Genomic DNA, 14450 nt, shown 5'->3' with positions numbered 1-14450 from the left:
GCACCCAACACCATTTCCTCTAAGCAAATTTAAAGTCAGTACAAATATTGGTGCTGAAGGGAATTTGACTTCAGCCCACAGTGCTGCCCAAATTTCAGGGAAATTAACTAGATCCATCTGATGCTCAGTTTCTTTCCAGGCATTGGGAGAGTGTGGAGAGGTCAGAGCTGAACAGCGATGAAGACTTCCTCCTGCTGGACTCACTGTGGGCTGAGGTACCAGGAGGTGACCACAGCTATCAGAGCTTTCCATTAAGACCTTTTCTCCTGATGCTATGCAAAGAAAAGAAGCATTGAAGAAACCAGTGAAAGTGCTTCTGAGCAGGGAGGGACACTACAAGAATGCACTCTTGTGCCAAAAGAGCCTACAACTCGAGGTTCTTGATCCAGAGCTAGGACTACTGCAAGCACACCCGTGGCAGGGTATGCTTTGGACTCCGTATCACCTAAACTCAGTCCTAATTAGCTTATCAAGCCTTGCAGTCTGGCTACTGAACACTTGGTTCTGTGTCTGTACATCCTGTAGTGTGACCAAAGTAAAAAAAAAAAAAATACTATCCAAAAATGTAGTTCAAATGGGAGGAAGTTCTCTTAACCTAGTTTTAATCCCGTTTAGGAGAGAGTTGTCAAGATGGACAAGAACACCAACTTTGAGCTCCAGGTGATCAGTTGATACCATTACAGTAAATCATTTGTGAAATCAGGGCCACAAAGTTGTACTGAAACTACTCAGTGAGCCTTCTTTTATGTTTTAAAACAACCTAAGTCAGAAGAAGATTCTCTTTATAACAAATTTTAAGTTTCCTCAGATACTTCCATATAAATCCAAGCTGGGCAAAACCAAGGTTATTACTAAGGGCTGACCCTTATTCAGGAAAAATATTAAAGCTGAGTCTTCATTTTCTCAGATTTTGAAAAATTCAAATGGTACAATACTGGAATATTTAATTGCATATATAATATGTGGTTTAATATATATGTATATAGAGAGACCTTGCATCTTAAGTAATACAGAAGGAAATAATCCATTCTTTTAAACTGAAATTAGTATGACTGCTTTGGCTTACTGAAGTTTAAAAACTGGACTCAAATCTACATTTAAACTACTGAGAGAGAATTTGGTGTGCTTTTAAAGCTGACATTGGCCTATACAAGCAGATGACTGACTAATTTCAGATTCTTCATCAAAGAACTAGAGAAAGTGTTTGATTATAGGATTTTTTTAATAGTGTATTTACATGCAACTGATCTTGCTGGTGCTTAAGAAAGATGCATACCTTTTACATAACTTGTGCAGAGTCTAAAGGTAAATGGAGACTATAACGATAACCAGTAATTAACCTTTTCACAGTGAGCTCTCTGAAACTAAGGATTTGTAGATCAGGCCAAACAATCATACTTTCTCCAGATAGAAAGCCAATTTAAAAAGGTAATATCTATAAACTTAAAAGCCCAGCTTCAACATGTGCTAAAGCTGCATACTAATAGTGGAAGTAGCATGTTTTTAACTGCATTATCCATGTTTACCCTTGCAGTCTCTACCATCAGGAAGTATTAAAACCTGACTCAATACCTTTGAGGGCATGATACAAGTTTGAAAACATAATTCAAAAATAAGGTTACAGTCGTTTATTAATGCATGCTAATGTGACCTTGCTGCATAATGGCATGTGAGGAAAGCTTTCACTAGTTTCTCTTAACTACTTTAAACATTACCTTTGAAAACACATTTGAATTGGCTATTCTCTCTGCTGCATAATGTCCAGCAAACTAAGGCACCTCTTGATTGCTTATATTAACATTACCTGATGTTCAGATAAGGCTGGTAGGACACGGGGAGAAGTTGCTAGGCATGTGTTCGCATGAATAAATAATTCTTAAATGCCAGCCTTACTATTTCTTTGGATCATTTTCTTGCCAGGAGATAGTCCCATCAGGCTGTTGCATTATGTCCTCATTTTTGCCATGTGGGTATGCGTCTCTGAGCTGGCATATTTCAGAAAAAAATCTTCTTGGCGTTCTTTAATCAAGAGGTTTCACAGTGAAGGAGACAAGCTTATAGGACAGAGTGAAATTTGCTTTGGTTAAGTCTCCCACCTGCTTTATTCTGCCCTACTACTTTACCCTCTAATAAATTTTCCTATAAATATATTTACATCCAGCATTTGTGTTACTGTTCTCTCTAAGTTCTTAGAACCAACACAACATTAAAAATTCTTTCTTACTTTTGAAGCTTGTGTATTAATTAACCCCAAATCCCTTCATTACTGATTTTTGTATGAAATAACTGTTTAGCATGAAGAGTCTAGTCTCTTAATTACAATCTTAGTTCTTTAAAAATCATGCAATATGTTTTCTCTTAAATAACTAATGCTGATAGCCACCCTTCCAAATCTGCCTACCTAACAAGGCAACTATTTTTCTGTTTACAGTATTTCATGCAAAATTAACAGACAGTAATTCAAAGTGAAGCTAACAGAACAGATTGAACTGGATAAGGAGATACAGGAAAAGGAACAGAAAAGACATGTTGGTTGGAATAAGTTCATTTAAAAGTTGAGAGGTGGATAAATATTGAAAAACAAAACAAAATAAATAAAAGTAGCACAATGCAATGTGAGAGAACAGGACGTTTGGGATGTTTCCTTATGAGTCAAATAAGTTGTGTTTTGTAAGTGTGTACATATGGTGGAAAACAGGCAGGGGGAAGGAGATGATAATTTCATGATGCCTTCAAAAAGGATTTTAGTATTCCAAGCAATTTCTTTTCTGTGCTGATGGTTACTTAGCTTCAGTTTCTTTTTTCTCACTAATGTGCTCAAAGCCTGCTTTAAACGTGTCTGTTCCTAACACTTTGAAATGCTTTAGGAATGCCTGAGTCATTACAGATTTTATTTCATGTTGATGCTTTGGTTAGGGAAGGGATTTTTCTGAGAGAGCCATTTCTCTTCTCTTCTCTGAAGGAAATAATTATGGTAGTAGAGGACGGATGCAATTCTTGGTGTAGATTTTTAGTATCTTAACCTGATTATAGGTAAAGCTATCTTGTTTATTCTTCCCTCTCCCCTACCTGCAAAATAAGGAATTTCATGTTGAAAACTGGGGGTGGGGGGTGGGGGGGAATAAATAAATAAATAAATCTTTTAGGCCTTGAAGTCATTCTCAGCCTTTGAAGGTCTTTATAACCTAATTATCTTTTCTCTGTGATTAAAAATAACAAAAATAAATAAAATCTAGTGTTTCTCATAGTGCAGAAATCTGACACTAGATCATCTGTTTTTGGTTGCACACTAAAGCTAACAGTAAAAATTAGGGAGTACTTAAGTTGCCAATAAAGATTACCTAAGAAGTTTTTATGGATGTCCTGAATGTGAGCTGCCCAGGTCCTGAACTAGCATTAGGGTTTTTCACTGCAGATATTTCTAACCTGCACAGTCCCTCTGGACTGTAGGGAATGTGTTTAATGTAAGAGAGATAATTAATGCAGCATCTTTAAACATCTATCAAGGCAGGGGAGAACAAACCAAACATACTGGGAATATGATTTCCATTTACTTAAAGGAAATTGCTCTCCCAAAAAATGGTCTTTACTCAGCCCATTTATTTTCAGCCGCAGACAGAATAAGAATATTTTCAGCTGCTGTGGTTTCCTGGGGAACACAAGGAGATGGATTAGTATCTGGTAGGGTGTCCTGATACTACCAGGAATCTGATCTTGTGAGCAGCTACATACTTGCAGTTCAAATTAAGCACCTCTTCCATGCCTCAAATACATCATCATACACATACCCTTAGCTCTTTACGGAATTGAGGGATTTATTCAAGTAATCTGTATTCATCTGTATCAATCTCTTATCCAGATCTACTTAGATTTGAAAGAAGAGGTAGCAGACAGTGTAACATGTCACGGTTACTCTGACAACAGCACTGATACAGAAATACACAGATGGACAATGTACTAGCTGTGCTTTAAATACCAATTCCGCATGGAATATGAATTGTTAGCTGTGTCATGGTGTACCATTATCTTGCACTGTTTAAGCACATTGAAATGTTAGTCAGACTTTTGCAGCTTAGCAAATCTACAAGATGTATAAGTCTGTTTGTTTGTTGATACATGAATGAATTGCAAATTGTCACTGAAAAAAAAACCAAACAACCAAAACCACAACACCTTACCTGTTATTGTCAGAGTAACTGTATCAATCAAAATACTGTTTTTTTTTACAGGTATGTAAATGTTATTCTGATGTTTACACCAACAGAACAGCTTACTGAAAATTAGCTGTAATGTGGTGGGAAGTGTTCCCTGGAGATGCTTTACGTGGCTCTGTCCTTAAATTCACACAGAGGGAAATATGTATGTGCAAAACTTCCTTCTCCAGTAGTTATAACTAATAACCACTGTTAGTTTGTGACTAACTCAAGAAAAATGGTTTACCCTCTTGAGGCTTTCACTTACTGATGGACTGTAACTCACCACTCCTCTTAGAGGCCTTGCCTCTTATTTTTCATTTCTCCCTTGTTCTCTCTCCCATGGCCACATCTTCTCCTTTCTCCAATAATCTTTCTTATCTTTGTTCCGCTTTCTCGTGTGTGCTGGGCTCAAGACAGGCTCAGGCCCCTTGGGAAGGGGCGGAAGGGGGCTGCCCAACCGGTTCTTAAAAGCCTTCAGTGGAAGACATTGCACAACTTCCTTAGCTGGTAAATCACTGAGCTGCTTCAGCATACCTCCTTCCTGCAAATCACGCTGGTTCTTACATCTAGTGCACCGCAGTCCTTCTAGCAGTCGCAGCCTGGAAAACGCTTCTTTTCTGAAAGACTTTTAAGGGCAAACGGTGCCATTCCCTCAACCATTTGTTATGGGTCATGCTTTGCAGTCCACCCTCCTCCTCGTACCGCTCTCCCATGGCTCTGTATTTGTGCCCGCTCACCCCAAAAAGACTGAAGGGAGGTGAAACAGATTTGTCTCTGGAGACTTGGGGCAAGCCCAACCGTCTCCTTTGGTTTATGACGGCAGCGGTAGGTAACTAATGCCCAACACCTCGGAGCCGCTAGGCAGAAACCAGCTGCTGCGTGCCCTGAGCAGAGCAGAGCGCCCAGCTTCGACCCAAAACGGGGGCGGTCAGCGCCGGTTCCTCACCACAGCCCCCTTCGAGCCCTCCCGGGCTGAGGGAGGCCGCGGGCACCCCGGGCCTCCCGCGGCAGCGCCGCCCCGAGGCCGGGGCCAGCCGGCCTCACAGAGGGGCCGCGGCGTTCGGGCCGGCGGCTGCAGCCCCCAGCGGCCGCGGGGGACGGAAGAGGAAGTGGAGCCGCTCCGGGAGCCGGCGGCGCTGCGAGGCCCCGGCAGCGGCCGAGGAAGATGAGGGCTGCCGGGCTGCTGTGCGCCGCGCTGTGGGGCCTGCTGCTACCGCCGGTAAGGGGCCGCGCCGGGCCGGGAGAGCTGGGGAGGCGGCGGGGCCGGGCCGGGCGCTGCCAACCGGCCCTTCCTCCGCACGGTGCTGCGGGGGGCCTCCGGACCTGGCCCGGCCCCTCAGCGCTCCGGGTCCGGTGTGTGTCGGGCCGAGGCGGTTGCAGCCCTCCCGAGCTGCCTGCCTTCAGCTGGGCCCCCCGCTCACCGGCCCCGGCCCGGCGTTGGGGGCTCGGGTGAGGAGCGCTCCCTGTGCTCCCTTTTTGGCAGGGGTGTCTAAATCAGGCTGCGGGTGGTGGGGGAGAGCTTGTGGTGTGCTTGTATCCTGGTTTTATGTTTGTTCGGTCGTCCTACGTGACGTTCTGGTTGTTTTATGGGGCGTCCTGGCAGCTTTTCCCCACATCCTGACGTGCGGTGCGTTGGGAGCCCGGTAGCTGCCCTTCTGCCTACTCGTCCCCTTCTGGCAGGGCAAATACGGAAGCCAAAAGCCTTCATAATCTGTTGAAGCCATGTAAAGGGTATGCCTCCATTAAGTACTGCTCCACTAAGATGTCTGTTTTCTTTGTTTCTTGTTTTTTAATGTAATTTGTGCTTGTTTCGGTAAGGCAGGATCCAGAGTACTTCCCTGTGTAGGCAGTCGCAGCTTGATATTCACAACAGCAGGTGTGGAGCACAATGTTTGTGTTTTTCTTGTTTTTGTTTTTTTTTTTTTTTTAATCACCTTGAGAATCGCATTGGGCAAAGTAGCTTGTGTCCATCCCTGCAAAGTGCTTCCTTGCTGTTTGTGAGCCCCGCGCAGCTCTCATCAGTTGTATTAGGGTTTTCTGAACAGTGCCTTTACTCCCTGACCCTAACCCAATGGTTTGTTGCTGCTGACAGAGGAAAGGACTTTTCCTGCCCGCCTGTAAAACTCCAGGCCCTGTGTCCTGCCATTTTTGCTCTACAAATGCTTCAACGGGCCGTTTCTAGCAGTGGTGAGCAGTTAGGTCAGCTCCTTGAGCCTCAAGAGCAGTACCCTAAGAGTGACAAGGTGAGAGGATAGCGCTGATGTGCGGGGAAGGAGCGCTGCTGTTGTCTGAGCACAGGTGCTGGTTCCCCTGGTCACGATGCCCCCAGGGAAGGAGTGTTTGTGTCACAGTGCCAATGGCAGAACTGCAAGATGCTGCTTGTGCTGTTCATGCCTCGTTTTTTCTACCTTTTTACATTTCTCTGAGGTTCATGTTGTTACTTGCTACATACAAAATATCTTGTTCCTGTTCTGCACATTTGAGTTTCTTGTGTCTTATCTAGATGCTAAATGTGACGGGTATTGTAAATACAGGCTTGGCTTGGTCACTCTCTCCCCTGGTTCCCATAACTTCACGTGTTCTACATGATGGGGTTACCACTACACTTGTAAATGGAACAGTCAGCCCAAGCTTAGGCCCCTGCTGTGACAGGGGTATGTATTAGGAAAAATAAGGATTAAGAGTCACTGTGAGATGGTTTATTTTCTGTGAAAGATAAGGGGTTATACAAGAACAGTTTAAAGGTGGTAAAGGAAGGAGGGAAATGAGAAAACGACCTGTCAAAAACAGGATGAAATCTGTTTGAAGGTGAGGGGCCGTTGAGAATTGTCTGAACTTGAAAGTAAAAGTTGATACACCTTTAGTTAGAGACAGCTGTTATGCCTTTATTTCAGGTGTAAACATTTTTATGCTGGAACAAGTCAGCCTATGGACAGGCAATGTATCCCAGCAAGTAGCCCTTATCCATTGTGAAACAAGGAAACTAAAGTAATCGTAAAACACTAAAAGTTCAGTAGGATGCAATGTAACTTCAATAGGGATGTTCCAAATGAGGTGTAGCGTGTCATGTTTATTTCCCTGCCCATGGCAGCAGGGTTGGAACTAGATGATCTTTAAGGCCCTTTCCAACCTGAGCCATTCTATTTTATTTAACTTCTAAATGCTCTTCAGAGCAGCACCAGGGTAAACATCATGCTCTGGTATTCCCTCCCCCATCTTGTGAGCAAGAATTGTATTCTCCAATTCATCCCTAGAGCAGGGAAGCTTGCCAAACAAAACATGCGTATCAAATAAGCAAGTAATCACTTCTTTTAGACAGACTTGTGCTTGTGTAGCATTAACACTTCATTTTCTGGAGCACAGAAAATTCTTATTTTACTTCGTGGAACAGAAAGAGCTTTCAATGGATGGAAACGTCTAACAGGTTTTGCACCTGTTGGAAGTTTTTTGCTTTTAATTTGCCATTGGTTTATACTTTCCGATGAGTACATTTGAGAGGAAAGCTCGATAATTTTGCACTGGTCATAAATTATGGAACAATTTATTTTAGCTGACATCCGAAGAACTGTTGCATGTTAAACAGTTAATGTGCTCAGGCCCTCTGACACAGTTCTCCCAGCAGATGTTCACGCACTATGGCAAATATAATGGATTCCTCTGAAGAAGGTTTCTTGCTATTCAAACCAGGCAGACATAAACCTCAGAAACAATATCATCACATGTTTTTCTTTTCTTAGTAGGTCTCGCTTGCTGTAGAATGTTAGCCTGAGAAGAAATACTTCTATAGCATTCATTGATTAGCGTTGTACATCTGCCAAACATTTGGGATTTCAGCCCCCAGCCATGCCTGCTTTTAGCTTAGTATCTCAGTATTCTTTCAGACAAATCTGCAGTCTACAACACGATTTTTTTTCTTTCTTTTTTAATATATTGATACTTTCTGATGTTAAGGTCAGTCTCTTTCTCAAGAAAAAACAGTCAAAATGAGATTATCCAGCATTTTTCTTAAGGTGATGCTTGAGATACAAATGATGCTTATTTGTTTTCACTACTCTGCAGCTGTAACTACATCTAATCCTCAATCAGTTTGTTGATCCACATAGAAACTTGGCCTTTATTAATATATTAACACTGGGATAACTCATGTACTATACATTACTTTTATGTACTTACATATATAGTATAAAGCAATATATATAAGTAGTATACTGTAAGTGTATGTTAATTTCTTGTACTTACTACAAAATACATATACATTTTAAAACCTCTGTTAATTTTAGTAATTATGTTACCTGAGGGACTTTGAGAGTAATCTGATCAGACTACTTTCAGTGAGAGACCAGGATTTCTTTAGACAAATTCTTCTTAAAGTACAGTGATTGGTCTCTGTGCTTAAAATTATTTGATTAGAAACTATTCTGGGTATTGCCATGTAATACCTTTACTAGTAGGGGATATTCTAAATTCTGCAAACAAGCAAGGCCTTTAATCTACTTTTCTATATCCTGTTTTAATGCCTTTCTATGTAAAATCATACATTTCTTTTGGAAGGTACAGGGTTCTGAATCTGACTAGCTCCTCACTAGTTTTCCATCCTGCTCCCCGGCTACCTATCTCTCATGGAATTACTCATTGTACAAGTAAATTAAATGTATGTATATCTTTTCTTCTAAAAGCTCTTTCTCTTTCCTAACAGCTTTTTAGAAGAAGACCTGTACGCTCATGGTCTAAACTTTGTTTAATTTGGAACACCTTGGTTTATTTCAGATAAATGCAGATGAGGGAATCCTGCATGCTTCTGGAAATGGTGTACCTCCAGTAACAAAGGATTACTGCATAGTTTACAATTCTAATTGGATCTCTCTTCCAAACAGCCTGAACAATGCTGTAAGTAGTTGAGAGTCATATTTTCTAAGAGAACTACAACACGAGATAAGTGTGGGTCAGCTATAACTGGTCTTCACTTGCTTTTGTGTTAAATTCATACTATACTGAATACTTAGCTCTTGCATCCTCCACCACCAAAATTGAAAGATCTCTGTGTACTAGAAGAAAGAGATCCATGTAGCGAATGTTTCTGTACTTTAAAAAGTCAGTTTTTAAGGTTTATAAAGATGCTATTCTGTCTGTGCTTAAAACCAGATTTAAATATGTTGTTATTTTTTTTTTCTTTGGGTGTCAACAGTATATCCAAGTTTTAGATTTGGGAGTGAAATTTTTCTTTATTTGTTTATAAAAATGTTGTAAACTTGTGAAAGATTTCTTATATCAGTTTATCAGTTTGCTCTCCCATTTAATTGTCTTGTAACTTTTCTTATGTGGTGAAAGAGGAGATATTTCAGATGATCTTGGGTGTGAGGCAGAAACAAATCTTTTCTTTAGGCATTCTTCCTATAAACAGGAAATACTTCATGTTTGGAAGTGATCAAGGCAGCAGTATTTTTCTCATTTCTCCTCCTTCCCTTCTGTCATTCATTAGCAGGTTAACTCAATGCAAAACAGAATAAAAATAATTTGTCAGTCCAAACATCTTTACTGTTTTATTTTGGCCACTGGGATATCATGCCTAACTAAAGAAAACTGACAGGTTTAAAATCATTGTCCATCTTGAACTGAAACTTTTTTTTTAAGTAATACATTTTTAAGTTTGCCAACTGTTTCTGAACAAGTATTACACTTCAAAACTCTGGTTACATTATATCAGTTAGTGTTGTGTTTGTTTTATTTGTTTGTTGTTCCCCTGAAAAATCTGGAAATAACATAAACTAAATGCTGGATTCTCCAGAACTGTAGGCAGTGATTTTTCCTACATAGCCAGAGTTGTATGTTTGAATTACAACAACTGCTGTGAAACTGTGCTTAGAACAGCCAGATATTTCGGCTATATGGTGTTCTAAACATCCTTCAATATTGTCGGCTGTAGAAACTGCTGCCCTGATTTTATATTTCTGAATCCATTATTCCCTTCTGTTATGCCTCTTTCTGGCAAACCTCCAATTAGGGATAGTCTTACAGATAAGTTTGCATCATCAGATTTGCTTCTTTCAAACTTTCTGCTCCTCTTCTCTTTGCAGACTTTCAGGACTCTGGAAAACCTGACTTCTACAGTACTCTGCAATTCTTCTGAAGTTCCTTCTGGCTTAATGAAGGACAAAGCAGTTGTAGTAATGAGAGGAAACTGCACTTTTCTGGAGAAAGCAAGAATTGCTCAAAGATCAGGTGCTAAAATGCTGTTGATTGCCAGTAAAGCTAGGCTGGTAAGTTACAACCTATGATTTTCTTTTGTAGTGAAATAACATCCTATCTATTTGGTCCAAGTCGTTGTTGTGCAGAGATAGCTCAGAAGTCGCAGAAGCAGAGGACTACAGGAATGTGTGGGATTCCAGCATGAGGTAACCTTCCCCACTGAGCGCAGTGCTAGTGCTGCTGCTCTTCAAGGGACCAGAGGGGTCATTCTGAATTAGCTCTGTGCGATGCTGTGTTGCATCATCTAAAAGTATCCACAGCTGAACTGTATTTTTATACCGTTGCTTGTATCTTTAATCATTCTTATGAATGCAAATGCTTGTCATTGTCATCCCATAATTTCAGCAAACTCTGAACTCCTCATCATCTTAGATAATATTTTGTTTTAAACACATGACAAACGTAAACTATTTCATCCAAAGCTGGAAATAAAGAAGGTATGGAGATGCTACAGATACTTCTGCTTTTTTTGTTCTCAGTTACAGCTGCAAAATACAAATACAAATATTTGCAATTTCAGAATTTGTGTGATTATTGTGAAGCTATTTCCTATGTTTCTAAAACAAGTTTAAAAAGCAAGTTTTGTTTGTTCTATATAATACTGTAAAAGCACGGGACCTTCATGAATCCAGATGTACTTAGGTCAAAACAGGTGATGTTACCACCACATCTGTCTTCGTTAACCCTTAGGAAAAGGTGGTGAACTAGCTCAATTTGTCTTCCTACAAATTCATTGAAATTTAAAGGATAATCTGCATCTGTTTGAGCTCAATATACTTACCACTGATACTTTCTCTTCTAGGCTCCTCCTTCAGATAACAAGACTGATTTTGAAAATGTGACTCTACCAGTTGCTCTTATAAGATACAATGACATTGTGGATATGCAGCTGGTAAGTAATATAATTTCAGCATGTTGCGGTTTGTATAGACTTAGGTTTTTGATCAAATAAATAACATTTAATATCAAATATGAATGTCTTCCTGTTTTGAATGGGCATAGATGAAGATTCACAGAAAGGGATGGGTATTAAATCATGGAAAGACTTCCTTCTTCAAGTCAATTTAAGAGAATGTTTAATTAGAATGCTAAGAATGGGAAACAATAATGGTGGGAGGGTAATCTTAGAAGTCTTCATCCCAAACAAGATAAGCACCCTTCCAGTAGACTTGTATAAAATTGCAGGTGCTTGGCAAATGTCAAGAGCTATAGGCTGAGAGGGCTATTCCTTTTGCACAGAAACTAGAATAGCTGAACTTGTATCAAGTGGCATGATATTTTGCAAGCAAGCAGTACTTTATCAGGTTGGATCTTGAGGATATTATATTTTTATTTTTGTTGTCTTTATAAGATCATAGGCTCTGTTTCTATAGCATGACAGCATCTGTTATACACAAGTTAGGTGGTATAGTTTGGTTTTCTGCTGATGAGTTCATGATGAGATGCCAAGTTTATGTCTTTAAAATCTGGCAGTTGTGGTATCTCCTGCGCTTGCATGGGGGTTTTGTTGTGGTTCGTTTTTTCTTCTTTTAGTTTCTTCTTTTAGTTTCTTTTCCTTGATGTGTAATAATAGGATACAGAATGTTGGAGAGAATTTTAAAGAAAACTATGTTTTCTTGGGTGTGGAGTTTTTCTTGGTGGTGGTTTGCTTTTTTGTTGTTTTGTTTGTGTATTTAGTGTTAAATAGCTTTGCTAGGCAGGAGTTGCACTGCCCATGTTTTTCTACGAATAGCAGAGGCTAGCAGTAACCTGTGTAGTCTTAGCTCCTTGGACTGAATTTGCAAGCTTGTTTCACCATTTCTGCTCTTAACCTTCAGAGCTGCCGTGGGAAGTTGGCTTAGGTAAGTATGTGAACTGAAACTGTCCTGAGATATCTGGGACTTCGGTTGTTTTCTCCTTTCTTTTATTTTTTCCATTAGAGTTTGGTTCTTGTAGAGCATTGATGTGACTTGAAGGTTTGTGGTAACACTCCTCAGTCTGCCATAATCACTGATGAATACTGTGTTTTGGTTTAGGTTGTCCTCTTTCTTGAAATTTGTTCAAGAAAACAAGCGTTGTGTGCTTAGCTGAGTGATTTTCATATATGCCCTGCTAACGTGGGTGGCAATTAGGGCAAGCTTAGATCCCTGATTTGTTCTAAAACTTCTCTGCATCACTTGATTGGCTAGTGTGGTTTAGAGTGGTATCACATAGAATCGCTTCTGTGCAGCTACAATGATTCACCAAATAACTTTGCTAGTAGACAGGTATGCCAGGTGATGTCTCATACTGCTGTTGAATTGAGGGGGGAAAAATCATTTTTGTCTTAAAGAAACTGTCCTCATAAAAGTAGTAAGAGACAAAGCCTCGCCTACAAGTGATCCTTTCCTAGTTCTGATGTATTTTTTTGCCATGGTTTTGTCATGTTACTGACAGTAACTGTTAGGAATGATATGTGCTGCTTAGAAGCTGGCAACCATAGTATTCTTCCTAGTACAGCTGTATATTACATTTTAACGCTCTTTATGGCTTCCAATTCTCTCTTTTTAATTAGAAGAGAGAGACAGCACAGTCTGAGGGGAGCTAGTTGGTATAAGCATTCTTTTTACTGTTTCTTAAAATTAATTTCTGTTAGCTTTCACCGTTTGAATCGGGTTTATGAGGAATCTTGACAGTGTTAGGGGCCTTCTAGGAATTGAGCTGCTCTCTTGCTGAGCTGTTACCTGATGGGCTGTATTTGATTATAGTGCTCTCTGTGGTAGCAGCTGAGATTTCAGAAGTTTTCAGTGAAGAGCGGAACAAAATGAAATAATTGTTCTCGATTCTAATGTGAATTTTGCTTTATTAGATTCATGGAATTGAAAGGAGAAACTGGGATTAGATGTATTGGAGTTGAATACTAAAAATGTATAAGCCATTAGGTTTTTTTTCCTTTTGTTTTCCACATACAGGATACTGTAATTTGTTTTTTGTTTGTTTGTTTTGCCTTTATCTAATGTTATATATCACTTCATACAATGGTAGTGTTTCACCAACACTTAAATTTTCTTTCATGTCTTCTAAAATGTGATTATCTGAACTGCTGTAACTTGAGGCAAATGAATGATTGACTTCTTTAGACTGCAGTAAGGTTAATTCTGTAATTAGATAATTCAGATGCTGAAACGAATCTGCTGTCTTCACATATGGCCCATGTATTCCACTACACTACTCAGCTTCCTATTCAGTCTCACCACTGCCAATTTGATCTTTCTGTAGCCAAACTTGCCCGATGTGTTCATCTCTTCTTCTGTTTGTATCCCACATGCAGGCTGTTAATAAATCTGTTCTTCTACCACATCTCTGAAGTCTGTTTTCACTGCAGTGTTGCTTTAGGTGCCTTGACTTCAACAACAGCTAACCTTTCTCATTTTCTGTCAAATTATCATCCTTTCTTTGTTTAAATCTCACCTTTCAGTCACGCTGAAGCATTTAAGTTACGTGAAATTGCTTTCTTTTATTTTTGAATCCATCTCAAGTTGTTTGTGAAAGTTATTATTTTTAAATCTTTCTGCCACCATGAGTTTTTACTGTGTCCTGACTGAAGCATCTTGCGTTTATCTGCACTGTGAGTTTTGTGGCCTCAATAGCTAGAGGCAGACCTCTACTCATATCTCAGTGGACCTGTGAGTCTGTATTTCAAGGTAATTGACTCCAGGTATGTTCTCCTACAGAACCTAAGTCTTTGGCAGCACGTGGTATATTTGTGGGATAAAAAGCATTTGGGTTAGGGGTAGGTACAACTTCTCAGAAGCATTGAAAGATTGCAGAGAAGTACCATTTTGCCTTGTGGTATCCATATTTACCACAGCAATAGTAATAAGGCTGCTTTCTAACCTGATTATCCGGGAGGGTGGCATGGTAAACACTGCTTCTTTACAATGACCAAGACAAGAATATGGGATATGTTATGCATTAAGTTGAAAATTTCCTTGTTCCATCGTGTAGGGTTAAGAGGAGGAAATCATGTTGTGTACCTTGTTGGAAAAT

At 40.0% G+C, this 14450-nt stretch overlaps 1 protein-coding gene across 4 annotated transcripts in view; it reads left to right on the top strand.

The window, feature by feature from the left end:
* The first annotated feature begins 5214 nt into the window (after positions 1-5214).
* Positions 5215-14450, top strand: part of SPPL2A (signal peptide peptidase like 2A) — a 28706-nt gene continuing 19470 nt past the window's right edge. The window contains exons 1-4 of one of the 4 annotated variants that reach the window (XM_048071922.2): positions 5215-5415; positions 8964-9083; positions 10271-10453; positions 11245-11334. In XM_048071922.2, coding sequence (XP_047927879.2) covers positions 5362-5415; positions 8964-9083; positions 10271-10453; positions 11245-11334 — 447 coding nt within the window. In that variant the 5' untranslated portion in view covers positions 5215-5361. The remainder of the gene's footprint in view (positions 5416-8963; positions 9084-10270; positions 10454-11244; positions 11335-14450) is intronic. The other 3 variants (XM_048071925.2, XM_048071923.2, XM_048071921.2) reach the window with 3 other exon arrangements.

Source organism: Anser cygnoides, chromosome 11 (assembly GCF_040182565.1).
Source record: "Anser cygnoides isolate HZ-2024a breed goose chromosome 11, Taihu_goose_T2T_genome, whole genome shotgun sequence".
Taxonomy (NCBI): domain Eukaryota; kingdom Metazoa; phylum Chordata; class Aves; order Anseriformes; family Anatidae; genus Anser; species Anser cygnoides.
Note: the sequence above shows the minus strand (reverse complement) of the source record. Positions and strands in the feature narration are given on the sequence as shown.